The 27,509-nt window shown below is 40.1% G+C and overlaps 1 protein-coding gene across 4 annotated transcripts in view; it reads right to left on the bottom strand.

Annotated features, from left to right (window-relative positions):
* MAGI2 (membrane associated guanylate kinase, WW and PDZ domain containing 2) overlaps positions 1 to 27,509 on the bottom strand; it is a 1,345,167-nt gene that overhangs the window by 108,245 nt on the left and 1,209,413 nt on the right. For all 4 annotated transcript variants that reach the window (XM_059396960.1, XM_059396961.1, XM_059396962.1 and 1 more), the window contains 4 exons: positions 19,034 to 19,219; positions 17,018 to 17,171; positions 11,531 to 11,750; positions 10,739 to 10,882 (listed from right to left, as the gene is read on the bottom strand). In XM_059396960.1, the coding sequence (XP_059252943.1) occupies positions 10,739 to 10,882; positions 11,531 to 11,750; positions 17,018 to 17,171; positions 19,034 to 19,219 (704 nt within the window). The remainder of the gene's footprint in view (positions 1 to 10,738; positions 10,883 to 11,530; positions 11,751 to 17,017; positions 17,172 to 19,033; positions 19,220 to 27,509) is intronic.

Below are 27,509 nucleotides of genomic sequence, written 5' to 3'. Positions count from 1 at the left end.
ACTATACATTTAATCCAAACCCTATCAAAATGCCATCATCTTTTTTCACAGAAATGGAACAAATAATTATAAAATTTATATGGAACCAGAAATGATGCCAAATAGCAAGAGGAATGTTGAAAAAAGAAAACCAAAACTGGCCACATCACAATTCCAGACTTTAAGCTCTATTACAAAGTTGTCATCATCAAGACAGTATGGTACTCACCCAAAACCAGACACATAGATCAATGGAACAGAATAGAGAGCCCAGAAATGGACCCTCGACTCTATGGTCAACTAATCTTTGACAAGGCAGGAAAGAATGTCCAATGAAAGAAAGACAGTCTCTTCAACAAATAGTGTTGGGGAAACTGGACAGCCACATGCAGAAGATTGAAACTGGACCATTTCTTTTACCACACACAAAAATAGACTCAAAATGGATGATAGACCTCAATGTGAGACAGGTATCCATCAAAATCCTTGAGGAGAACACAGGCAGCAACCTCTTGGACCTCAGCCACAGCAACTTCTTCCCAGAAACACTGCCAAAGGCAAGGGAAGCAAGGGCAAAAATGAACTATTGGGACTTCATCAAAATCAAAAGCTTGTGCACAGCAAAGGAAACAGTCAACAAAACCAAAAGACAACTGACCAAATGGGAGAAGATATTTGCAAATGACATATCAGATAAAAAGGCTAGTATTCAAAATCTGTAATGAACTTATCGAACTCAACACCCAAAGAATAAAGAATCCCATCGAGAAATGGGCAGAAGATAATGAATAGACATTTCTGCAGAGAAGAAATCCAAATGGCCAACAGACACATGAAAAAGTACTCAAGAGCAGTTGGCATCAGGGAAATCCAGATCAAAACCACAGTGAGATACCACTTCACACAAGTCAGAATGGCTAAAATTCACAAGTCAGGAAATGACAGATGTTGGCAAGGATAAGGAGAAAGGGGAACCCTCCTACACTGTAGATGGGAATGCAAGCTGGTGCAGCCACTCTGGAAACAGAATGGAGGGCCCTCAAAAAGTTGAAAATAGAGCTACCCTATGACCCAGCAATTGCACTACTTGTTATTTACCCTAAAGAAACAAATATAGTGATCTGAAGGGGCACATGCACCCCAGTGTTTATAAAGCAACGTCCATGATAGCCAAATTAGGGAAAGAGCCTAGATGTCCATCAACAGATGAATGGATAAAGATGTTATATATATATGTGTGTGTGTATACACACACACACACACACACACACACACACACACATATAATGGAACACTATGCAGGGATCAAAAAATGAAATCTTGCCATGTGCAACAATGTGCATAGTACTAGAGGGTATAATGCTAAGTGAAATAAGTCAATCAGAGAAAGACAATTGTCATATGATCTCACTGATATGAGGAATTTGAGAAACGAGACAAAGGATCATAGGGGAAGGGAGGGAAAAATGAAACAAGACAAAACAAGAGAGGGAGACAAACCATAAGAGACTCTTAATCTCGGGAAACAAACTGAGGGTTGCTGAAGGGGAGGAAGGTGGGAGCGAGGGGGTGGCTATATGATGGACATTGCGGAGGGTGTATGCTATGGTGAGTACTGTGACTTGTGTAAGACTGATGAACCACAGACCTGTACCACTGAAACAAATAGTACATTATATGTTAATTTTTTAAAAAGAAGAAGAAGAAAAAAAAGAAAAGATAGCTGTGATCCATGCAATTGCCTGCAGACTTGTTTCACTTTGCATGTATACCTTTTTAAATTGAAAAAGAACATTTTTTCAAGTCTGGTTGATTCTTAAAAATATGGGGTTTTGCTTTCTCTTGAAAGTTTGAAGACTTAGAAGGAGAAAGCCAGCAGCCCTCTGATTAGCAGCTGGCCTGGGTTCATTATGGCTGCTCCTCAGAAGGGGCAAGGGCTCTCCATGCCTCACACATTCATATTCCTCGCCCAGCCCAGGCAGGCTTGTGAATTTGGGATCCTCCCTCTCTCTTTCTGAGACTGTGGGCCCAAGCAGAGCTTCTTCTGCAAGCTGAGGTGGCAGAGAGTAAGGACACCAGTCTGCTCTCTGTCCAGAACCCAGTGGTGAGTGCATCATGACGGCCTTGAGAGTGTGCAGACCTCGCCCCTTGTCTGTGGAGTTCTCAGGCAAGCCTGGAGCAGGGGCAAGGACTCACTAGAAATCAAGAATAAACAACTAGCCAGAAAACCCCTATACATTTAAAAATACAAAAGAATAGCACTTTCTAAATGATCTATGAGTCAAAGAGGAAATCACAGTAGAAATTAAAATATATTTAGAACTTAAAATCACAAACATACTACATATCAAAACCACAGCCTTAAATTTATACATTATTAATAGAAATGGAGAAAAATGGATAATTACTGACCTAAGCAATAATAAACAAAAATAAAAACAAAACCAAAACAGAGTAAAAGAAAATGGAGAGAGAGATACTAAGTAGAAAAACAGTAATGAGTAAGTAAGAGAACAAATATGAAAGCTGGTTCTGTAGAGAAAGGAAAAAATGGACAGATCTCTGGCATGATTAATAAAGATAAAGAATGCACAAAGAAACAGCAATCAAATAAATGAGATCAGGACATAAAAACAAATCCTTCAGACATTAAAAATATAATAAGAAACATTAAAAACACATTGGAAACAAAGATGGAATAGGCAAATTATTAGGAAAAGGAAATTTATTAGAATTGACTAAAAAAGAAACAGAAAACCTGAAGAATACCCTAGTTTTTATAGAAATGTAATTAGTGATTTAAAATTTTCACATGAAGAAAACATGAGGTTTGGATGGATTTACAGGTTCATTCTACCAAACATGCAAGGACAATTCTCAGCTTACATAAACTTTCCCAGACAGCAACAACAATGACAACCACAGAAAGGATTATTCCTTCTCACTTGATAAGGCTAGAAGAACATTAATATCAAAATCACTCAACAACACTACAAGAAAAAATTTCAGGGCAATCTTGCCCAAGAATAAAGATACAAATATCCTAAAGGGATAATCAGGAACTGAACTGATCAAGGCATAAAAAGATCATTATGGATAAAGAGGATTTATCTGAGGAAATCAAGAGTGATAATAAAATAAAACCTATTAATATGATTAATCATATTAATCAGCATGTTAAAAAAGATCATATGATACTTCCCATGGATATAGAAATGGTACATAAAATTCAACATCAATTCCTAACAATGTCTAACAAACTGGTAAGAGAAGGGAACATTCTTAACCTGATAAAGGTTACCTACATAAACTCGTTAAACATTATGTTTCGTGATGAAATGTTAAGACTAGAAACAGAACAAGAGTGCTTGCTTTGACCACTTCTATTTAGAGTCACATTGGAAGTTAAATATGTGCAGTAAAATAAGAAAAAAAATGGAAGAACTTAAAAGACCCAGAACTCTCATTATTTGCCGAAAATGTGTTTACCTATGTAGAAAATCTAGAGGTAGCTACAGATAAATTACTTGAATTAATAAAAAAGTTTAGTAATTTTGCATGATACAATTGATCAACATGCAAAAATCAATTCTCTTTCTTTTCACTGGTGACAGTTTATCTTAATATTACATTAAGAATACTATATATCAGGGTGGCTCAGTTGAACAATTGACTCTTGATTTCAGCTCAGATCATGATCTGAGTGTGAGACTGAGCCCACACTGGGCTTGGTGCTGAGCACAGAGCCTGCTTAGGATTCTCTCTCCTTCTGCCCCTCCCCCACGCTCATGCACGCAGGTTTTCTCTCACTCTAAAAACAAACAAAAATAAAAATAAATAGGGGTGCCTGGGTGGCTCAGTCACCCCTCTTCTGAAGGCAGAAGAGCATCTGCCTTCAGGTCGAGTCATGATCCTGGGGTCCTGGAATCGAGCCTTGCATCAGGCTCCCTGCTCCTCAGGAAGCCTGTGTCTCCCTCTCCCACTCCCCCTGTTTGTGTTCCCTCCCTCACTGTCTCTCTCTCTGTGTCAAATAAATAAACACAATCTTTAAAAAAATAAATAAAGATATTATAATAAGAGCAAAAATAAAACAAAGTGCCTAGAGTCAGTCTAGCAAAATATTTGCAGGTATGTAATGGGGAAAAGCCCATAATCTTTGAGCAGTTTATGGAAAACCTAAATAAATGGATCATATATGTTCATGGACAGAAAGATTCAATATTATAAAGATTATAAATATTATAGCGTTTTCCCATATTTTTTATAGATTCCAAACAATTCTAATACAAATCCTACTAGGACAAGCAAATTCTAAAAATTTATATTGAAGGGCAAAGATTCAAGAACATCCAGATGCTCCTGAAAAATTAAGATGTGTGTCCAGGGATGAGTGTATGGATAGTTTTCCTATCAAAAATCAAGTCTTACTAAAAAATAGATAAGTAGAATGTTGATGTAGGCATAGACAAATAGAAAAGCAAAACAGTGTAAATAATCTATAAACAGACCTTTGCACATAGAAATTTTACTCATTATAGGGCTATCACTGTAGACTGGGGTAAAATGAGGGGCAGTCAACCAATGATGCTGTGGCAGGTGGTTCTCCATATAGAAAAACCAAAACTGGGTTTCTTCCTTATACTACACAGAGAAATCAATTCTAGGTGACTAAAGATTCAGAAATGAAAAGCAAAACTATAGAACTTTAAGAAAAAGATACAGGAAATCTTTAGGAATATGAATGAGGGAACAATTTTTTCAAAGACAACACAGAAAGTGGGAACTATGAAGGAAAAATCAATTACACTAAAATTAAGGCTTTGTTTTTACCAAAGCGCCTCAGAAATAAAGTGAAACTAAAGTCAAAAACTGGAGTAAGATATTTGCAACATAGCAATTGATGAAAAACTATCACCAAGAATCTATGGAAACCTCTCAAATCAATATGAAAAGAAGAAACAATTCAAGAGAAAATAGGGAAAATGTGTGAATAGGCATTTTTGTTTACAAGAAAACACAAATGCTGGATGAACATAAGAAAAGATGATGAACACCATATTTAATCAAGAGATGCAAATTTAAACCTAAATGATGTGTCATTTTCTACCTACCTATTAGAAGCTGATATAGAAGTTTTATGAGGATATACAGTAGGGGAAACTCTTTTACACTGTTCATAAGTGTATAAATTTGTATCAACACTTAGGAAAATAATTCTGTGTTATTTAGTTAAATGTGTGCCCACCTCGGTATATCGGCTAGCTAGAAAAATTCTTGCATATGTGCAGCAGGAAATACGTATAAGGACTGTGTTAGTTATGAAAAGCTCAACTCAAATGTCCACTGACATGGAAAATCTTAAATCTCCACGGATAACTAATATCGACTATAGCGTATTCATACAATGGAATGATTTGCAGTAGTGAAAATAAGTGAATGCATTACGAGTATAGAGTATAAAAAGCAAACTACAGAGAAGGACATGTACAATGGGATTCATTTATATAAAGTTCCCCAAGTGTGCAAAACTAAATAAATAATACAGTTGAGAGATACACACATTTGTAGTAAAACTGGAAGGAATGATGAATGTTTGTTTAGAGTGGTGGTTCTCTGGGGGCTGGAGTGTGTGGGGAAGTTGAGACATGGGAGATTGATCATATTCTGTTTTTTAAGCAGGGCTAGGGTTTGTGGGTGCTTGAATCATTGCTAGTGTTCACACCTTCAAAAACAGAACTGCCATATGATCCAGCAATTACACTAATAGGTATTTATCCAAAGGACACAAAAATAGAGATTTGAAGGGATACATGTACCCGGATATTTACGGCAGCATTATCAACAATAGCCAAACTATGGAAAGAGTCCAAATGCTCATCGACTGATGAACAGATAAAGAAAATGGGGTGCACATATGTATAAGGGAATATTACTCAGGCATCAAAAAGAACGAAGTCTTGCAAATTGTAATGACACAGATGGGGTGTGTTATGTTAAGCAAGTCAGTCAGAGAAAGACAAATACCATGTGAATTCATTCATATGTGGAGTTTAAGAAACAAAAGCAAATGATCGTAGGGGGAAAAAGAGCAGCAAACCAAGAAACAGATTCTTGACTATGGAGAACAAAGTGATGGTCACCAGAGGTGGGGGTAGGGGTGGGGGATGGGGGAAATAGGTGATGGGGATTAAGGAGTTGTGATGAGCCCTGGATATTAAATGTTAATATTGAATCACTAAATTGTATACCTGAAACTAATATATACTGCATGTTAACTAACTGGAATTTAAATGAAAGCCAAAAAAAAAAAAAAAGATGGATAAGCAATATCTTTTTTGCACTTGTTCAGTCTACCAAGATTTTTTAGGTGACCCTGAGGCCCACTGCAGGCAGACTTGTGCATATGAATTTCAAGAAGATAAGCCATTTTATAAATAAGCCTATTTGATGCTAAAAAGGTATATACAATTGTTACACAGCTGCTAAGGTGATGAAGCTAAAAAATGATGCTCTTTTTTATAATAGAAAGTATGCTTTATGGAAATGGAGAATATATTATGTTATACGGAAACAGGAAAATACTTTACCTTTTCAAGACCAAACTTGGTCTCCTTTCAGAGTCTTTTTTACCTTGACGGTCAGACTATTTACATGACTCCTATCCTTACTTCCAAATGTCTCTTGATTTCTTAAGATCCCCTGCTTCACCAGTAAATTATTTTGTATATTCATTATTCCTTGCCTGTGTTTCTTATTTTCACTTTTTAATTACACTGTGTCCCTAAGAGCTTTGTACCAGAGATTTATTCATCAGTACAAAATTGTATCCCTCTCAACTTTATTAGACTATTTTACAAACTGGAAAACATTCTCCTTTTTAAAACATATCCATTAATTGTTTCTAATAAGTTCTTACACTTTTGCTTAAAAACTGAATGTCCTTTGTGTTTTTATGACATTAGCCTTCCTGAGTGACTGAAGAAAAGCAATCAGACATGAGGGTTATATTTCTGTTTTCTATTCCCTGTATTTTCTGCATTTCCAGATTATGTTTTGTCTGCTCAATTTTTTTTTTTTTTAAGAAAGAGAGACGACACTTGTGCACACAGAGCAGGGAGAGGCAGAGGGAGAAGGAGAGGGAGACCAAATCCTAAGCAGTTTCCATGTCCAGCATGGAGCCCAACACAGGCCTTGATCTCATGACCCTGAGATCATGACCCAAGCCGAAATCAAGAGTCAGACACTCAACTGACTGAGCATCCCAGGTGTCCCAGACATGCTTTAAAAATATGTATCTGTGCCACAGTTTCTTCAAACCCCCAGTGTGAGTAGGATATCCTCACACCCATGCTCCCCACCTCCCCTGGCACCAGGGCACCTGGCTTTCTTGTACTACTAAATGCCACCACTGTCCTACAATGAGGGATATCGTAAAAGACCCAGAAAAAGTCCCAGGTTCAGGGGCTAATGTCTGGTGCAATAACTAAGTGTTCAAAAGAGCTATAATTTATATCCCTGACCCACGAGCCTGGTAATTCATTAGTTGTTACAGGAAATGTTTTTTTCAGAATCATCCAGCTCTCTCACAGTAATTCTGATGTGAGTAGTTCTGTTATGCTGTGTTTCATCTAAGGTATCCAGCTATGATCAGATCATTATCTGGCTTTTTCCGATCATGAGAAAGGGGGGAATATACAATCTTTTCCCCACATTTCTTTGATCATTAAGTGGGTGTGTGTTTAGTTTGCACGGAGAAGTAATGATGGATTAGGACTGAAGGTGAAGGGATCCCATTAACATGGAGAAATGTGCCTTCGTGTTTTAAAGGCTGGGAAGGACCTGGTGCTAGCTTCTCTGCATCTTGAGCTTATTTTTAATGATAGCCCATGAATCTCTTGTCCACCTATTTTTCTCAGGAGTCTTGGAACTTTACAACCAAGTCATAATATCCATGGAGTAAAGGGCTGCCTTGTAAGCATCACCTGCAGGGATAATTAAGATCTGTGTGTGTCTGGGCCCCAGAGGTATCAAGGGTGAATCTTACAGTATGATGAAAAATGGGTCCCTGATTCATTTTATTGGTAAAATTTCCAAATTGGAAACCTTATTATCCAGTTTGTGCATTAGTCTAAAGTAATCAAATCAGAGTCATGCAAATATTTATCGGTCCTGGTCCTTGCCAAAATAATTGAAACACATCTGTGAATCACAGGTTATTGCCAATTCCTGGTAAGCACAGATGAAGGTACAAAACACTAGCTTAAATGATTAAAATTTGATAATAAACATTAAAACAAGATCTGATTTAATTATGTGCTATGATGAAGAACAACCATGCAGATATAAAGTAGTTACCTAATTCTGACAGTAGCTAATATGGACACTTTTGAACTTACGTGGTGACATTGTCCTTTTCCCTGACAGGAAGTCAGTCACCCTGGACAAATTCTTTACTGGTTCCTGAGTGAGAAACAAACCCCTGCCAACATCTGAGTATTAAATATAACCCATAAAGAGCAGAAAAAAAGTCTTCCATTCATCTCTGCTAAGTTCCCAGCCTTAATTTAAAGATTGGAGATAAAATCAACCAGTAAAATTTTATCCATGGGATTTCTGTGACTCCCAAGTGGTTCCTTTTCTTTGAGAATTAAGTGCTGGAAATATATATCTATGTACATATATAATAGTCCCAAATAAACTAGTCCATATTATCTCAAACCAGCCATAAAATTCCTTTTAGATAGCTTGTACACAGAAGAATAGGTTGCCCCATAAAACTGGCATGTAAAATTATAAAATACTGCTTATTTTTATAATCTGTGAAAAGAAGTTAAAACACCATTTATTGAAACCCAGGTAGAGGACTCATTTTTATCACTTGCCAGAAGAAAAAGCATCTTTCATAAAATTGAGCACCTGCCTACAGAATTCTAAATCTGTGTTTACATGGGTTTAGAAATCTCAGTTAAACTGCTGGAACAGGATGGAAATCTCCTTTGACAAGACCTGGGGGGAATTAACAAAGCCTGAGCCACACACATCCTATCTTTGTCCTACCTTGTCAAGTCAGCTTCCCTCGGGCTCAGTTAGAAGTTCTCAAACTTCACCTTGCATCAGATTTACCAGAGGGTGAATCAAACAGTGCTAACCCCACTCCTAGAGTTTCTGATTCTGTAGGTCTGCGGTGGGGCTCAGGATTTGCATGTCTGACATGTTCCCAGGTGATGCTGATGCCAGGGACCCAGCAGAGAACGACTGCTCGGGCTTGAATTCTCCAAGAAAGAATATTCTTTTAACAGAAGAATACTTCTATATTTAGGCTTCTATGCCTTGGGAGTACTGTATATATTAGCAGTCATTTAGATCATTTGTTTAAAAATGTGGTCACTGTTTGGAACCCACACAGGCCACGTCTGAAGTCCACTGCAGGGTAGATGGGCTATCCTGTCTCCTAGGGGTCCAGTCACTTCGCTCATGGCCTTTGTGCTGTGTGGTTTTTACCTGCACCACGAAGATTCTGGTTTATTTAATCCCTTGTGAGTTGGCTTTGCATCATGTTAAGAAAGTGACCTTCTGTGTTTAGGGAAGCCAGGTCGCCTAACCTAGAACCCTCTATAGATGGGTTAAGGGGAGGTGCAGGGCAGAGGCTCTCAGGCTCTCGAGTTAGCCCTTGCCTGGGTTTGAATTCCAGCTGGGATACTTCCCAGTTGTCAAGAATTGTGAGAAAACTGGGAGAAAAACTGACATGATTTATATTCTTCCCACTTTGTATTATGGATAACTCACTGACACGGGGTGAAAATCACAGAAATGGTAGACATGGTGGTAGGAATAACGGATTCATTTAGTTATTTGGGAGCAAGTGGCTGGTAAAGCTCAGCCCAAGAATCTGAGGTTCCAGAAGCCAAGAACCACAGCTTTTCTGTATTGATTTAAAGGACAAAGAGGGAGGGCAAGAATGAATTCTAGATTTTGTTTATCATGGCTAACCTTTATTATGTGCTTACTAATGGCCATTTCGTAGAGAGGCAGAGAGAGACACTAATAATCTATATTCTCCTCATTTTGTTTTATACCTTTATATATATACCTCTCTATATACATATAGATATATATGTATACATACATATATACATATATATGTAGGAGTCAATTACCCATCAGATGCCTCAAAATCCTATACATTAAAAAAAATCCACCTCAGCTTGCACTCTACTTGGAAAATGTCACCATTTTTAAGGACAATATGTGTCCAAGAAGCCGAGTCCCGTTTTTTCCAGTATCAAAGCCGAAAGACCAGTCAACTCAAGAAAAATCCTTCCAAAGAAACAAAGAGCCATTTGATTAATAAACTTGAAGAAAAGAAAGCATAAAACAAAACAAAACAAAATTTCAAAAGATTTACTCTCAAATGAAAACAAAGTATCATCAAATTAAAGGAAAAATTATGGATCCGTGTTTTGATTTCAAACTATTTCTTATGTTGCTCTGTACATTGTCTTTAGTTTGCTCTTCAGAGAAACTGTATCTTTAAAACATTACAGTGAGATTTGCCAATTGGAAAGCTACATGCAAGAAAATGAGAAATAGTATAATTCTTAACGTTAGATGAGACTTTTAGAAAACTGAGTCACGCAATGGAAAGAGGGCAAACCCTACGCCAGACCTGTTTGCTGAACTGTCCACTTTGGCACTCTGACACTACAGTGGGTTCTTCTTTCAGAATTAAGTGGTTCTATAAAAAGGAGACTGTTCTCACCCTCATCCTCCCGTTCCTTATCGCAGGCCCGTCGTCTGCCAGTCTCAACACGTACAAATCCATTTTGTATTCTCTTCCTCCACGAATGCTGAATCCAAATCCTTTGGCTCCTTTCTCCATGTCCACAGTGAAATAATCAAAATCCTTTAGATTTGGGCAGAAAAATGGAATAAATAGTTGTTTAATATCAGAGAAGCTTCTGTGGTCAGTCTCTCTGTTCTCCTTCTCTCTTAGAGTTCATCTCTCCAATGATGTGATATTGTGAGAAAAAGTACCCTGACATCACCATCTAGGAAAAGGCAAGATGAAATTCCAAAGATTCAAGAAGGTCTTAATGCAGGTGACTCGGCCATTAAGAAAACTACTGTAGGGGCGCCTGGGTGGCTCAGTCGGTTGAGCATCTGCCTTGGCTTGGGTCATGATCCCAGAATCCTGGGATCGAGTCTCAGATTGGGCTCCCTGTCCAGCAGGGAGCCGGCTTCTCCCTCTCCTCTCTCTTGTGCTTTCTCCCTGTCTCTGTCTGTCTCTCTCAAATAAATAAAATCTTAAAAAGCAAAACAAAACAAAACAAAACTACCTACTATAGAGCATGTTTACTCTGGTATTCATCCATATACTTGGCAAATGTAATGACTGCACACAGGCCTGAGTGATATTACCTCTCCTTTGGGTTTTCTCATTCACTGATGTTGAGCACCATTAATAAATATCAGAGGGGTGTGTGTGTGTGTGTGTGTGTGCATTACAGGTTTGTTCATTAGAAACTGAAATGTGACAGGGTCTCTGAGGTACCTGGGGCTGCCTGTAGTCCGCCAGAGGGTACTGCCTGGTGTCAGGGGAGTGCTGCCTGTAGTCCAGCAGGGGAGGCTGCCTGTAGTCCGAGGGTGGGGGTTGCTGGTAGTCCCCTCCCGGTGGCTGCCTGTAGTCCAGTGGCGGCTGCCTGTAGTCCGTAAATGGAGGCTGTCGGATGTCTGGTTTCACATCTTGCCTTGCTTTTACTTCTGACCTGTAACTAAATGATGGAAATGGGATTTGCTCGGATAACTCAGGATTCTGAGGGGATTACAAGGACCACATGACTTCTAGGCATGGGTGGGCCACCCCTCTTGGTGGTCCTTTTGCGGGTTCAGGATCCTGAGAAAGTTACTGATGAGAAGTACTATTTTAAAATCTTTGACAAATGAAATCAAGAAATAAGAAATCAAGGTAAACATGATGATGGCTCAACCAGGGCTGTGTGGAAAAGGAGTTAGGGACAGCCCTCTTTGACTCTGGCTACTTAAAACCTTGTACAACTGTAGCAAAGCTAGGAGCTAAACACGGAACTGTATCTCAGACTCCCAGTGTGTCTCAACACCAGTGAATCAACTCTATCCAACTCTCCCTCTCCCACACACATTCATCACTTCATGAAAGCACAACTAAAGTGATCTTAGATCTAAATATTCCATGAATATATAATGAAGGGCTATTTTAACTTGCTAGGTTGGGTCCTTTTGACTATCTTACAGAGGTTAAAAGACTGAGAGCAAACTCTAATCACCAGCTACAAGTCAAGCAGCAAGTCACTGGGTCATTCCTAAGAGTAGGAACATATTACATAGAGTTTAAATATTAGGCTATAACTACCAGATCAGTATCAGGTGCTATTATCAGATACTACCACGGCGGTAAGATGAAAGGGATGAAAGGGAAGGCAAAGGTGTTTGTGTCCAACATTTGTCTCTTTCTCGTTTCCAGATATTTCCTCACAGCAGCCCCTCCCCATCTGTGGCAGTTACATGCCAACACCTCAGGGCTGTCTGAAATGCATAGAGTACTGAACCCTGTATATACTATGCTTTTTCCTATATGTACACACCTATGATAAAGTTTAATTTATAAATTAGGCACAGTGAGAGATTATCAGCAGTAACTAGTAATAACACAGAACAATTACAGTAATATACTGTATGAAAGTTATGCGAGAGTGGTCTCTCTCTTTCAGAGTATCTTACTGTCCTGTACTCACCCTTCTTGTGATGATGTGAAATGACAAAATGCTTGGGTGATGAGATGAAGTGAGGGGTGTGACCTATGCACTCTGAGTACATTGTGTAGCCTTAGGCTAGGCTATTACTGACCTTCTGACAATCAGTCAGAAGGAGGATCATCTGCTTCCTGACGGTCCTTGACTTCAGGTACCTGAGACCATGGGAAGCAAACCTGTAGATTAAGGAGGGGGAGTTGGGGCTTCTGTACTCATAAAATAAGTACAGAAACCAGAGTTAGTTGTTTAGTGTTGTTTTGTGAATCCAAACTGCTCTAAACTGAAGGGGTTCCCAAAAGGAGACTAACAGAGTTAATGCTTACCATTATGGGATCATTAATAATGTAACCTGAAAAGTTATCACCATAGTATAAAGGCCACTTAATTCTGTAATTCACTGTCTACTGTCACAGCCACAGTCCATAATGAGCTACTCAGTAATCCAGGAAGATTAAAAAGAACACATTCAATCTAATGACAATTTTATCAAAAATTAATATAAAGGGTTTGAGGAATTGAGATAATATTCAGGACCAAGGAAAAACTCAAATGTGTTGAGAAAACAGGATCTAAACCAGTAGAATTTTTATCTTTAAAACCCAGATTTTTTTTTTTTTACACTGGTTTACGGTCTCACTGATGCTGATTATTACTATTTTTAAATATCACTCCCCTGAACAATTGCCATTACTGCAATCAAATATTTGGTGAGGACACACTAAGAATGTAGAGCCATAGATGTATTTACTTGGGGTTTTTGGAGGAGGTTTTCAATCAACACTTTGAGCAGGTCCTGTTTATAACTTATCCCTGCAGATGGGACACATTCCTCTTGGGGACTACACAGTTTGGGCTTTGCTTTGTAGCTCAGCAAGGTGTCCAGTGCACTCACAGATTGGAAGTGTGCATGCTGAGAACGGGATTCTTTAAACATGCTTTGAATACAATGCCTAACCGCACAAATGCAGGAGTTAAGCAAAAGAACCCAACTGGTCTGCATTTGTGGGCATGCGTCAATGCCTTCCTAAAAAACTATTTGGTAGATTAGACATCACAATGTTTTGAGTCACTTTATTTTCATAATTCGTGTGCCAGGGGCGTGCCGTATCTGTTACATGCTCCCTTTCCCACCAGATGTGTCACGAGGTGTAGCAAAAGAGGGGGAAATGTAGGCTCCCCAAAGATTACGCAGCAGCCTAGGATAGGAGCTGTTAAGATGCAAAAGCTGTCACCTACCCCTGCCTTCTGGTGCTCAAACACGCATTTGACCCCAGTGCCGAGTGTCAGGATTTTACGTTGAATTGCACATTGAGGAGTCTTTATAAGGAAAACACGCTTAATTTTTTATGCGTGTTGTTGACTTCTAAGTTAATGATATCCTGGCTTGGGCAAAAATTATGTTGCTTTGAATGTATAAAAAACTGCATTTTCAGGAAAACTCAAAATGATTAAGAAAAAAATACGGCCTCTTTAAAATTCCTTTACTCTTTGTAGTTATTAATTCCATTATTAAAGAGATTTTAGAGATAATAAAACCAGATTTCTAGTAGCAAATTTTAACAGAATTTGATGGTACGAGCAAGTTCCAGAACCAGGTAACATTGCCCGTGATTGGGGATCTTGTGGGATTTTGCCTCATATGGGCCTTTTAAGAATTCCTTCCAGCCTTAAGCATCTAGGGTTTAAAGTCTGTGAAAGAAGTCAATTTACAATGTTCTTCCATTGACCTCGCTGTTTAAAACGCAGTCAAATATTTTTTTTAATTTTTTTAATTTATTTTTTATTTATTTTCAGCATAACAGTATTCATTATTTTCGCAGTCAAATATTAATTATCCTAGCTGGGGATGGTGAACTCTGCTATTTAGATTTATACATTGGCTCTTTGCTGTTTTCAACAAACGCTTCTCCTTGACTACTGTTTTGCTCATGTCCATATTAAAACTATTTTGTTCCCTGAGCATACACCGAAAGGATTTTAAGGGACAGATAAATAAGGAGAGATGTGCAGGGTGTCCCTTGGAAGCCAAGCTGAGAGTAAACAAAACGGGATTAAAATATTCAATCATCCTAATCATAGAATAAGCTTTGCAAGCAGACTGCCATTTAATTTTCTCGGACTTTCCTGGGGAACCAGGCTGGATGTGACATGGAGCTAGGTGGGCACCTCTAATACAAATGAACTAATAGGAGACACATCCAGGCTGCTTAGCGTACAAGCTATCTTGAAGACATCTCTAGCCTGATCCAGAGAAAGGCAGAGAGTTCCTGGTACACAGACCATCTAGGATCTGTAAGATGATTAATCTCTTCATTCATATGTAAATGAGCCACGGGCTAACCATCCACAGTGAAGGCAGGAAACCAGAGTGCCGAGAGGTCCCTCTAGGAGTCGGCACTTTCCAGGCTAATAATATTAGTGAAGCAACAACAGCTAAGAACTCCAGGAAAATTCACTGTTGATTTATAAAAATTTGAATCAGGTCCATCTGTTAATCCCAGGATTAGGAAATGTTTTATTCTGTAGTCAGGCCAAAAAAATATTCCAAAGACCCCTGCTTCTCTGCTAAGGGATGACAAGTCCCACCTGTGAGGTAGTAGAAGTTGGGGAATGACCATGACCTAGTCCAGATGTTATTCCTCCACTGACCCCGTAACATGACAGGGATGAGATTACCCACCTCTAAGCCAGAAGTAAGAAGCCAACGTCCAGGGGAGTCTGACTCTGGAAAAGTGAGATGGAAGTGTGGCTGGGAGGTTCACAGACAGTGGGAGAGCCATCAGAACACTCTGAATTGGGCTCAAAGACTGTGTTCACTCAGCCACTTCTTCCTGAGTCTGAAGGGGGATCTGGGGAAAGCCTGTGTGATCCATTGAAATAGGGGACACATCAGTGGCTTATTACTGAGGACTCACTCCTCTTACGGGTGGTCAAATTCTTACCTCCCTATCATTTGCTTTATGGTCTTTAGTCTTTTTTCTTCCCTGGAATAGATTAAACTCATTGCCAGCTGAGGACAACAGATAGTTCCTTTTCCGTGAAAGCAAATGGGAGAGCTCTGAGGAGAGCAGGGCTTTCTGGAAATAGCACCTGTGGCAGAGAGAAAATATTTGCTTTGCAGCCTTGTAAGTGATAAACCCACAGAGTTCTGGGACTTGGAAATTGGGTCTCACTTCATCTTCACCAACATGGGAGGCAGAAGCTGGGAAGCAGATGTTCAGAAAACATTAGAATTATGGAAAAGACTGGCGAGGGTTTTGTACACAGAGACATTCCTATAGATTGTTCTGTTTTTATCCTCTGAGAGAGAGGACACAGCATGGGAATGTGTCTTTATCTCTTTCTTTAACAGCTCAACTAACCCAGCCTCCCTGACACACGTGAGTCAAGTTGCAATAAGAAGACAATGCTGTTCTTATAGGGCATCCTTTTCTTCTAGAAGATCAAAGTGCCTTATTTACATGAGTTTTTGATCTGGAATGGAAGAACCTCATTAGATCATGGTAGGAGGCTCTAAGGCAATGTGCAGTAAAAAAATGCTGACGTTTATTAATGTTTACAAGTCTTTCCACATGTACCCCTCTCCACACCACCATTACTCTCTGAGCCACCACCGTCATTGACCCCAGGACATTGGCGGCCACTTCTAACTGCTGAGTAACATACATCCACCGTGACCGGTCTCTAGTCAGTTCTCCAGTTGGCCAACTGAGAGGCCTTGGAAAGCAAATCCACGGATGTCTGTCTTCAGCATAAAACCCATTCCAATGACTTCTCACTACCCTTAAGACCGAAATCTTTAACATGCTCATAAGACCCTGTAGAGGGGCCCCTACCACTCCCACTGGCTTCATCTCAAACCACGCTCCCGGCCTCTTTCTTCACTACCTTATTTCCACCCCTTTCAAGGTTGCATGCTCCTTCCTGCCAAAGGGCCTTTGTCTGTTTTCTTTACTCTAGACTCTCTTCAGTGTGCTTTCCAACTTTGTTAGCGCCTCCGGATCTATAACTGCTCATCACTTCTTCAGGAAAGGTTCTCTTAATGTGAAGAACAAACACTTGTAGTTGCTAATAAAATCACACTTGTGACACACACACACACCATCTCAAAATCACAGCGAGGAGCACACAGCGATTTCTACTTTATGAAAAGTTCTCTTCTGCCTGTGTCTCATTCTGTCCTGTCCCAGACGCTCCTCCTCCCCACCTCCCTCACCTCTCCGAGTCAGAAAAGCCACGGGAAACTTTACCTATTTTCGTGTCCTTGCAGCTGAAGTGGCTGAGGAGGAGCTGGTTGGGCAACAGGACTGTTGGGGGTGGCCGGGCTTGGCTGGGCCAGTGGACTCTGCTGGGCCATCGGGCTCTGCTTCTCTGAGCTGGGCGCCGAGGCTGGGCTGTTGAGCTCTGCCAAGGGGAACCAAAGTGGCAAATGCAATCAGTTGGCATCTGATAAAGGGCCTCCTCAGAGACTCAAGGCTTGGTTATTTAAGTTTCCATTAGACTTTAAGACGACAGGTTAAACTTATCAATTATCCAATCAAGTTCCAATACCATTCCCAGAATTAGTGTTATGTCATTAGTTATAAGTGTTGCTAAGCAAGGTTAGAAACAGAGTCTCTTGTCATTTTGTCAGGAGGAAAGTTTCCAATAAAAAAAAAAGCAATTAAAACAATGAAAATATAATCCATAGGAGTGAGCTCTAGAACATATTCTATTTTTCCAGTGTTGCCCACAGACAGAAAACATTCAAGCCACTACTTTTGGGTTGTAATGACAAGTCCTACTGGTATTCTAAAGTTTGGATAAGGAACTTAATATAACAGAAATAAATGCTTTTCACAATGTTCTCTCTAGGTCCTTGTTAGTCTTATTGTTTAATAACTCCCTGAACTCCCTGGTTCTTGAGAAAGAAAAAAAGAGCATCAGACAGAAGAATGTTCATGAAGTTGTTCTTTGCTAAAACAGCTTCTTGGATTTTCCTCTAATAGCCTCACACGTTCAACTGAAATTATCTGTATAAATGACGTGATAGAAACAGAACAGACATATTTCAGCCTGGGGAAAATGGAAATGTGAGCCAGCTTTTTAGTGAGCAATCTTGCTTAGAGTTAATTTCCATTGACTGTTTTACACGTAATGGTGTCTGCAAATAATAGGTTAAAAACACCATGGTCATTTTCTTTTCTGTTCTTTTTATTTGGTTGGCTGATGAAAGGGACGTGATCTATTCCTTTACAAGCCACTCTTCTCCTTCTCTGACAGCCCAAATTTTAAAATTTCTTCTCCCCCTGAAGGGTTTCTCAACCTCAGCACTGTTGACATTTGGGGCCAGTTATTAATGCTTTGCTGTGAGGGCTGTCCTGTGCCCTATGGGGTGATTAGCAGTGTCCTCACCCTCTACCTACCAGATGCCAGTAGTATCCCTATCCCTATAGTGACCATCAAAAATGTCTTCGAACCTTGCTGAACATTCCCCAGGGGGCAAAACATCTCAGGAGAGAGCCAATGTTTTATACTGCAAGTCCAGTGACTGCCTGAGGCCTCAATGTCCAATAGCCCCAAGAGGGAATCAGGAGACGGAGTAAATTAGAGGGGACCAGGGGGAGCAAACCCATCCCTCTCCATGTGGGATGCTGCGACCCCCCTACCGGTGATCTCCAGGGACTGCGTTCTCCAACGTCATTAATGAGTCAGCAGCTACAAACCAGTAATGAAATTGCTGTGTCTGGAAATGGGGACTTTATGGTGAATAGGCACTTAGATCCCCGTGGCCCTCAAGGCTGTGAGTTGTGATGCTCACTACTCTTCAGGCCTCAGGGGGGCGTCCTTATACAGAGAAATTCAAAAGACTAAGTGGGGAATTTAAAATTCTTAGCAGACGCACCATTTTTCTAAATGAGCTCTCTTTATACCACAAAACTTCCTCCAGCTTTTCAGAATCAATCTGACTTTGAAGAATCCTCCGGAGCTTCACTGTAAACACAAATACTTTTTTTTTCTTTTTCAGAGTTGTAACTCGATCATCTCTGTTGAATGGGTTCTGGCTTCATATCACCATAAAAAGAGTACTCCCGGGACCACAGGGGCAGATTGAATAATCCAGGGTTTTAGGATTCCCACTCGTTATCTATAACGTCACACAGCTTGATCTCTGAATGAAACTGGTACGGAGAAAACAGGATCTGGGGTGCATGGGTGTGTGAATTTGTGCAAACGTGGCAATGAGAATCAACTTTGGACCCTCGGGCCCAGGCTCAGGCACTCACCCTCCTGAGGAATGATGCGGAGGGTGACGCTGAGACCCGCGTCCTTGATGAGCTTCACGATGTCTGCGTGAGGCATGTTGATGATGGACTGGCCGTTCACTGCCAAGATCCGGTCTCCCACCTTCAGTTTTGCACAACGATCTGCGGGACTCCCATCGATGATGCGTCCGATTTTATGGGGCACAGCTAGAACAATCCGCAACACAATCAGGCATCAGGGGTGTTCCCAACCCATGTTCTATCTTTGCATCCCAGCCCCACAGGAAACAACGCGATGTCAGAAGTCTTCCTTCCATCGGTACATTTGCCTCTGGAAATCATAATCATGCTTATTAAAGGCAGTTCTGTGCACACCCCTGAGATCAGCACTTCTAAAATCAGGTCCTGTGCAGCGAGGGGCCGATTCCAAACACAGGGATCCAGGGTTCTCACGCTTCCGAGCATCACAATTACTCGAAAATTAAAAATACAGCCTGTTGGGCCAGACCCCAGCCTTGTCCATCAGAATGTCCAGGCAGCAGGCTCATGAATTTTTAGATAGATCCTCAAGACATTCCACTACATGCAAAACATCGAGAACCACAGGCATAAATTGCTGTGAGCTCATACCATAGAGACCATAATCCACAGTTTCAGAAAGGTACAATAAATGCTAAGAATTTAATTTTTACCCTTTTCCATTTTATTGACAGGAGAAAACAGGGAAGGAAAGATATCTATATTAATGTGGGATGTTGTGGATGAAGACGTTATGCTCAGTCTCCCATCAGTTACTAAGTTTCAGTTTCAAGGCTGATGCAATTTTCAAATCTTACCTCTTCTGATTTAATCGATTAAGTAGTGTTGAGATCTTGCTACTATCTGATGCATAATATATTTCATCAAAACTAAGATGTCATTACAACATGCTTTCGTTTTAGGGAAAGAGAAAGAGGGAGGGAAGGAAGAAAGAAAAATGCCATTATGACACACGTTTGTTTTAGGGGAAGAGAGAATGAGAATGAGAATGAGAGAGAAAGAGAGAGGAAGAAAGAAAGAAGGGAGGGCAGAAGGGAAAGAGGGAGGAAGGATCCGACTCTTCTGATTAAACAAGGATACTCCGTGGACTGTAAGAGGCTATATAATTTTTTTTAGATATTAAAATAAGAAAATGTGCACTGTATTGATCAAAGAGGGCATATGTCTCTTTAAAACAATGAAAAGTTATGTTATTTAATTAATTAATTTATTTATTTCTGTAGGGGCAGCCAGGTACAAGAGGATAAAGATTCTTTAGCAGGCTGACTTCTATCCACTGTAAATGTGGGAGCGCCTATGAGGATACCTATTTCTGGAGTCAGATAGCGATGGCACACAGAGTCCCTTTAACCGCTCCCCTGCCCCAAGGAGGTTACAATCTAGAATCCCACTCCTTTTCCTTTCTCCCTTTTAGACAGGGATTCCAAGCTAGGAAATCGCCTGTCAGTGTGACTCTGTGTTGTTGCTCTCCCCGTGGACGTCAGGTCCCCATCTATCTGCGGAAAGTGGCAGAGACACTCACGATTTGTTATGCTCTAGGAATGTCTGTTCCCTGAACTCTCAATCTTACGTCCGTGGTACAGCAAAAAGGCAGAACATCCGCTAATAACCACGGCAAGGAAGGACAATCAGTGAGTTAATGACCCAGGGCCTTGATCATATTTCCACTGTGAAAAGTTATAGACCACATAAGAAAACACTGGCTGAGTCCGTGATTCTGAAGTCAATGCGTCGTGTTGGAAGCTCAAACACCTTTTTATTTACCACAGACACTGATGGCTCTAATTAAGAACATCTTACTTAAAGCATACTAAAGATCATCTTAAGCTCTCGGGACAAGGTACTTCTCAAGCAGAAATGTAATAAGAACACATTCATTTACTTATTAAAAAAAATAAGGTATTGTGGGGCATCTGGGTGGCTCAGTCATTAAGCGTTTGCCTTTGGCTCGGGCTCGAGGGTCCTTGGTTCGATCCCTGCATCAGGCTCCCTGCTCATTGGGAGGTCTGCCTCTCCCTCTCCCACTCCCCCCACTTGTGTTCTCTCTCTAGCTGCCCCTCTCTCTGTCAAATAAAGAAATAAAATCTTAAAAAAAAAATAAGTTATTGCAAATTGCTTGGTCTTCTGCCAAAACGAGAGTGAACAATTCGTTCCCGTTTTTGTCCCCTTCCAGTACGGTACTCCCCTGAACCATGAATACATGTCTCCCTGGTTTCCAACATATCTATTGTTCTCTCTCATGTGATCCTTGGAAAGTTACTGGATCTCCCTGATTCGTTTTTCAACAGGAAAATTGGGATAATAATACCACTGACTTCACAGGATGGCTTTGCGACTCAACTGAGTTGTCCCACGTAAAGTGACTAGGACAGTGCCTGGTATAAGAACTGATCTGCAAGCTTTCACTTTTCCTTCATTCTTTTTATTACTATTATATTTTAATGGCTCTGATATCACTATTGATATGTGCGAGTGCTTCTGTGTAGGTAGCAGCTTGAATACTTCCACGTGTGGTAAACCCATCCTATCACTAAAACTAAAGAAATGCTTCACTTATGACACAACAGTGTCTCCTAAGAATCACCACAGGAAAACAGCTTTATCTGGGAAAGAGAGGTGTGTTTGGGAGATTATCTACAGATGTCAGATGAGGGCAAGCGTCTGGTTTGTTTTTCTCTGGTTTTCCAAAAAAGATGTTGCGCATCTCTATAGGAAAACACCAGCTTATAAGTAAGAGTTTATTATTCAAAGGGAAATCAGTGTAATACAGATGTCCTCATTACCTGCTTTGAGCCTTACACACACACACACACACACACACAAAATTATGACTACATTAAAATATATATCATTTTATCCTTAACAAATCATGGGAGATAGCCGATGGCATGACTCCCACATATTTAGAGTGGAAGAAACTGAAGTACAGTCACCAGCAATTGGCCCAAGGTCACAGAGTCCAACCACGATTTAGAATCCCAGTCTGTCAGATTCCACAGGCTTTGCTCTCCACACCGTGTCTCTTGACATCGTGTGGTCTCTTCTCCCCATGCAAGCACTTGCTGCATGAGCCCCCGGGACTTGTGTTTGGGGAGTGAGGCCTGCCTCGAAGCAGGGAATCCTCAACACTTCAGCAGTGGCCCTCATTCAGGGGAGAGTGGGAGGTGGAAATTTGGCCTGAAGCTGGTTCTTTGTGGCTGCTGTCTTTTGACGGGCAGGGCATGAGGAGAAAGGGAGAGGAGCAGAGAGGCAGGAAGCAAGCGGGAGGAGAGGAGGGGCGGGGAAACTGGACAGTTCCTCAGATCCCTTCTACTTGGGACTTCACATCATGGTGTGATTTGAAGTCATTTCTTTGGGCATTAGAAATGCATTTGAAATGAAATTTAAAAATACACTTTAAAACACATACAGCTGGTATTTGGATGATTTGCTATTTTGAATTATTCATGCCTCTAACTTCCCTCCATTACTGTGGATCATTTAGAATCTACTGGGCAAAAAACCCCAAATGTTTCAAAACATAGATTTCACACACACACGTGTGTGCGCGCGCACACACACACACACACATACATACACATTTTACGAGCTCAATAACAATAAAAACAAAAACAATAAGTTATCATTTGTTAATTTCCAGGCACTGTGCTAAGCACTTATTTTAAATCTTATAGCAACAGTATGATGTACCTATAAAGTAAAATAATCATGCTTATTTTTTTGTCAAGAAAACAAAGAAGTATCAAAGCCAGATTTCAAATCTATGCCTGTGGCTTCAAACTTTCAGGTTACTCTCTCCTTTTTTTGATCTATGCCAGGTTGGAAGCAATTTGAATTATGAGGACTGAGGGAATGACTGGTAAGATTTAGCTTAGGAAAGCGTGCTGCTTGAGATTTTTGAGAGGAAAGTTTCATTGTAACCGGATTTATTTGCTTATGATGATAACTCTTAGTTTCAAGGCCATTTTCACTTTACCATGGCAGGTAGAATAATAACTAAACTAAAATAATAAAAACTAAAATGAAATAATGAAAACTGAAATCAGTCCTACGGTAGCAACTTAGAATGACTGAGTGGCTTACATAAAATTTGACTGAGTACACAATTTAAAAAGGTCTGCCCATAATTGCAAGTATCTGACATAGTTTCGTTCAAATTGTTTTCTATTGGCATTTACTTTAATAAAAACAGTGCTTGAAACTCTTGGCAGCTGAAGACAGCTTCACTTTTCCCTTACCAGCATTTTCCCTACATGTGTAAGTACACTGATCGTTGATGTGCAACAAATCATTGACAAAGGGTGTGCTCGCAGAGGATTCTCTCTGAAAACAAGATGCAGTTCCATTTGCTCAGTTATAAGGTCTACAGAACTTATGACCCGAGTGCTTTCTGTGCATTGCTAATGGAATTACAGAGCATGGAAGAGGCCCTGACCTTGGTTTCTATTATTGGGATGAATGGTACTTGTTAATTCTCTGGGAATTGATGACTAAGGTAACTGTCGGAGCACAGTCCATTTAGACAGCATGCCTTCCAGACATCATCTGTCAGGCGGCAACATAAATCAAGCCTTTGAACCAGTCTTCTTGACAGTGTGCTAAGGATACACAGATATTTGGGAGAAGTTGCAATATGTCATGTGGCTTTGAACATACTGACATTTGGGAAGGAGACAATGTGCCACGACTTAGAAATTTCCCCTTTAACTGCAAATCACATAAAGTATGGGAAAAGAAAGTCATCTTTTTTTTTTTTTTTAATTTCTTTGTGGGTAAAACACTATGGTACATGTATGTTTTATATTAAAAAATTTTATATTTTTGATTTTATATTTTCCTGTAGATGAACAGTTTGGCCCTACTCAACCACAGCACTGTTGTTTTAGGGCTGTTCAGAGACAGTCAATGGATTGGATGCTAAGTTTGTTCAAAAGGTCTGGAGTCTCTGGGTCTTTGGTCACAGTAGTAGAGGATACAGTGGTCCTCTCTTTTTGCAGCTGGCTTTTCTTCTGGGACTTTTGTATGGTTTATCCAGGCTCCTTCAACCATTGGCTAACCAATGAATTCTTGAGTTTTACCTTGGGTTTATTCCCATAAAGAAGATGAGACTGTTGCCTGGATGACTTTTCTTGCTTCTGGATTTTTCCTGAAACTTTTGGTGATGGTTTCTTCTTGAAATTCTCAGCTGCATCTGAGGGAAGGGCCTCCCCCCTCCCCCCTCCATGTTTCTTTGTTGTTTTTTATGTATTATATTTCAGAGGAGGAAAACCCATGACTTAAATTTATATTTAATTACCTCCTTGTTCATCGATCCACAAAGTGGAATTGTAGACGGAGGTGGAGGAAAGCACTAGATACTGAAAGTGGATTCTGCATCAATCACGTCAAACTTACAAGCAAGAAGTTTCTGAAATGAGTGTGACGAAAGTAAATACTTCAAAGGCAATCAATAGCATAAACTCTTATTGGCTCACAATTCCATTAATTTGTGAAGGTTATACAACATGTCATTAGCTTAAAGAGGCAGGGAAGGTTAGTCTGGGTTTAAAATCTATGACCTGATAGGAAAAGAAGTGTGTGTGCATGTGTGTGTGTGTGTATGTGTGTGTGTATGTGTGTTCAATTGGAAGATTCCAGTTGCTTTTCTTAAAATAATCTGTGACAATGACTTACGGACTAGTTTCAGAACTGTGGGTTAGGACAAGAGGATCAGTTACTCCATTGAATACACATTTCTGTAGGGCACCATCTTATTAACAGGTCCAGGCCTTGGTGCAGTGTGGAAGAGAGAAACAAAACAACACATGGCATCTGGTCTCAAAAACTCACAACCTAGTTGGGGAGATTCATATAAAAATACAACAAAAGTAGCAATTCCATGGTAAAGGTAACAGGAGACAAGAGTAGAGAAGAGGTGTGAATTATTATTTTTTTTTTTTAGAAGATTTATTTTTTTTAAAGATTTTATTTATTTATTTGAGAGAGAGACAGTAAGAGAGAGAGCATGAGCAAGGAGAAGGTCAGAGGGAGAAGCAGACTCTCCATGCAGCTGGGAGCCCGATGTGGGACTCGATCCCGGGACTCCGGGATCATGACCTGAGCCGAAGGCAGTCGTCCAACCAACTGAGCCACCCAGGCATCCCAGAGGTGTGAATTATTGAGTCCACGTGTGGACTCAAAGTGATAAGGAAAAAGAAGGGTCATTCTAGGGAACAGGACACGTAGTGTCCAAGACTAAATGGCAGTTCTCAGTGAAAAACTCATGGTGGCACACAGGGACCTATCATATCAATGGAAGAAGAAGAGAGGAAATGCTTTGAACGTGGGATCCCTCCTGCCTTCACAATTCTTGTTTCCCTCCCTGAGATCCGTGATATGATGCCTTTAGCCAGCTCCTCTAGATGGACCCTGGACACACAGACACAGAAGAGCATAGAGCAAGGGTTCCTGTCACTTTAACCCGTGGTGCAGAATCCTGTTCTCCTGCCTTCAGAAACCTGAGCTGAGTATTAATTCCTTATTTCTATATCTCCTTCTTAGGAATCTTGGATAAGCGTGTTCTCTTGTGACACATCCATTCAGTTAGATGTTGTCCCTTCCTGGAATGTGACAGAGTGTCCTTCAAAAGAGTGTTTCTTGGTCATCAAGAGGTGAAGATGTGGCAAAAACATGTATTTGATATTTTTAAAAAAACTGGCAGTAAAATTAAGAAAAAGCTGACTTGTTTTCCCCCTCAAAGTCTGTGAAATTTGATTTCCAGAAATGAAAACGTCTTCCCTGACATTCATAGCCAACTGAGCTGCAAGACCCCCAAATCGAGCAGCTGGTGTTTAAAGTACTACATATTCCCAAAGTGCACTCCCCACCCCCCCAGCCCCCGGACCATTAGTCATTCTCTTGTGGTTGAACAGTTTAGTTACCCTGTAGTTGGTAACAAGCAGATGGTCAGATGGGAGAATGGGAAGGGAAGCCCATCACTGGCAATTTGGAAGCCCAGCCAAACTCAGGTTTCCGAGGGCAGAAAGCACCATGTAGAAAGTATTAACTACATGGCTGGAAAGCAAGAAACACTTGTCAGCTGTATCTTGCCCCTCTATGTTTTTATTTTGCACCAATTAAAAAAAAATCCCTTAGCCAAGTACCGAGAATGGATTGGTAATCTAAAGAAAATTGCATTGCTTTAGGAATTGTAATTAGCTGTAACCTGATGGGTCATATTGCACTGGGCCCTGAAAATTACATGGTTGATCTTATATAGATACAACCATAATTTATTCCCTCCTATACCACTCTGTTGTTTTTGTGTCTTTGGTGGATGATATAAATGAAAACATGTTATAGTCACCAAGGAAAATTATCACAAAGGTGGGTGGTAGGGAAGGAGAAAAATAATCCGTTTTTCTTGTGGCTTCATTTTTTTATCTCCATGCACATCACTAGTAGAGGTAGTCCAGATCATTTTTAAGTATATTGAAGATCCTTAATTTCGCACATACTGACTCAAGAATGCTAAATATGACCTTAATTCTGTTGTGGACATTATGTAATTCATCACTCTTTATTGAGTCATCTACAAAGCAAATGTTCTTCTTTATCTGTCTTTAAACAGACTTTAATATATACCACCCTCTTTCAAGGAATTTATGTGTTTTTGATGAATGTCCTTCATAACCTGACAGTGTCTAGACATTAGAACGGCAGGAACCAAAGAAACTTCAGAATAGTTGTGATTCTCAAGTCTGTCACTGGCCAGGAGGGTAAGTGTGTGAGAGAATGAGGGGCTGAACAGACAGAATGGAAAAACAGTCCTACTTTAGATACTTAAGACTTTATCTTCTGTGGAGGTCTTCTCATTTCATGGTATATCCTACAGACTCAATTTTTACCTTGCTAATAGGTAGCTGGGACATTCTTTTTGGCCTATTTTGGTCTGAAAGTTACTGTCAAAAATTTGATCTCCTAAGTCAAATATCAACCCTATCAGCACTTTTTCGCAACCCCCCCCCAAAAAAAAACCTGATAAAGAAATACATTTCCGTTACTTAGTAAACATCAGGAACCCAGGATTCTCTAGTCAAGGAGTAGATGGAGAAAGTTCTATATTGTTCACCTTGAGTGATTTTCAAGAGTAAAATTGTATAGCTTTTAGCAAGTTTTGCTTACAAATAACCAAACGGCAACCTGATTCAGTAATAATAGAAAAAAGTTGAGAGAGTTACTAATATTAAAATATGATAAAAGGTCTCTTCACTGCCAAGCAGGAAAAAACAAGTTGTTTTACTCCTTTATGAAAACAGTCACAATGTTGGCTGTTTTCTCAGAACTACCACATGGTGGTAATACACCCCCCATCCCAAACAAGCAAATCTACCTTTAAAAGGGTTAGGTGCTAGCTTTATGACAAACTGAGTTCCGGGATAAGGAGGTTCCTTTTTATTTACAATTTAATTGCAGGAGC

The sequence above is a fragment of the Mustela nigripes genome, chromosome 4, assembly GCF_022355385.1.
Source record: "Mustela nigripes isolate SB6536 chromosome 4, MUSNIG.SB6536, whole genome shotgun sequence".
Classification (NCBI taxonomy): domain Eukaryota; kingdom Metazoa; phylum Chordata; class Mammalia; order Carnivora; family Mustelidae; genus Mustela; species Mustela nigripes.
The sequence above is the reverse complement of the archived record's forward strand: the minus strand, read 5'-3'. Positions and strand labels throughout refer to the sequence as shown.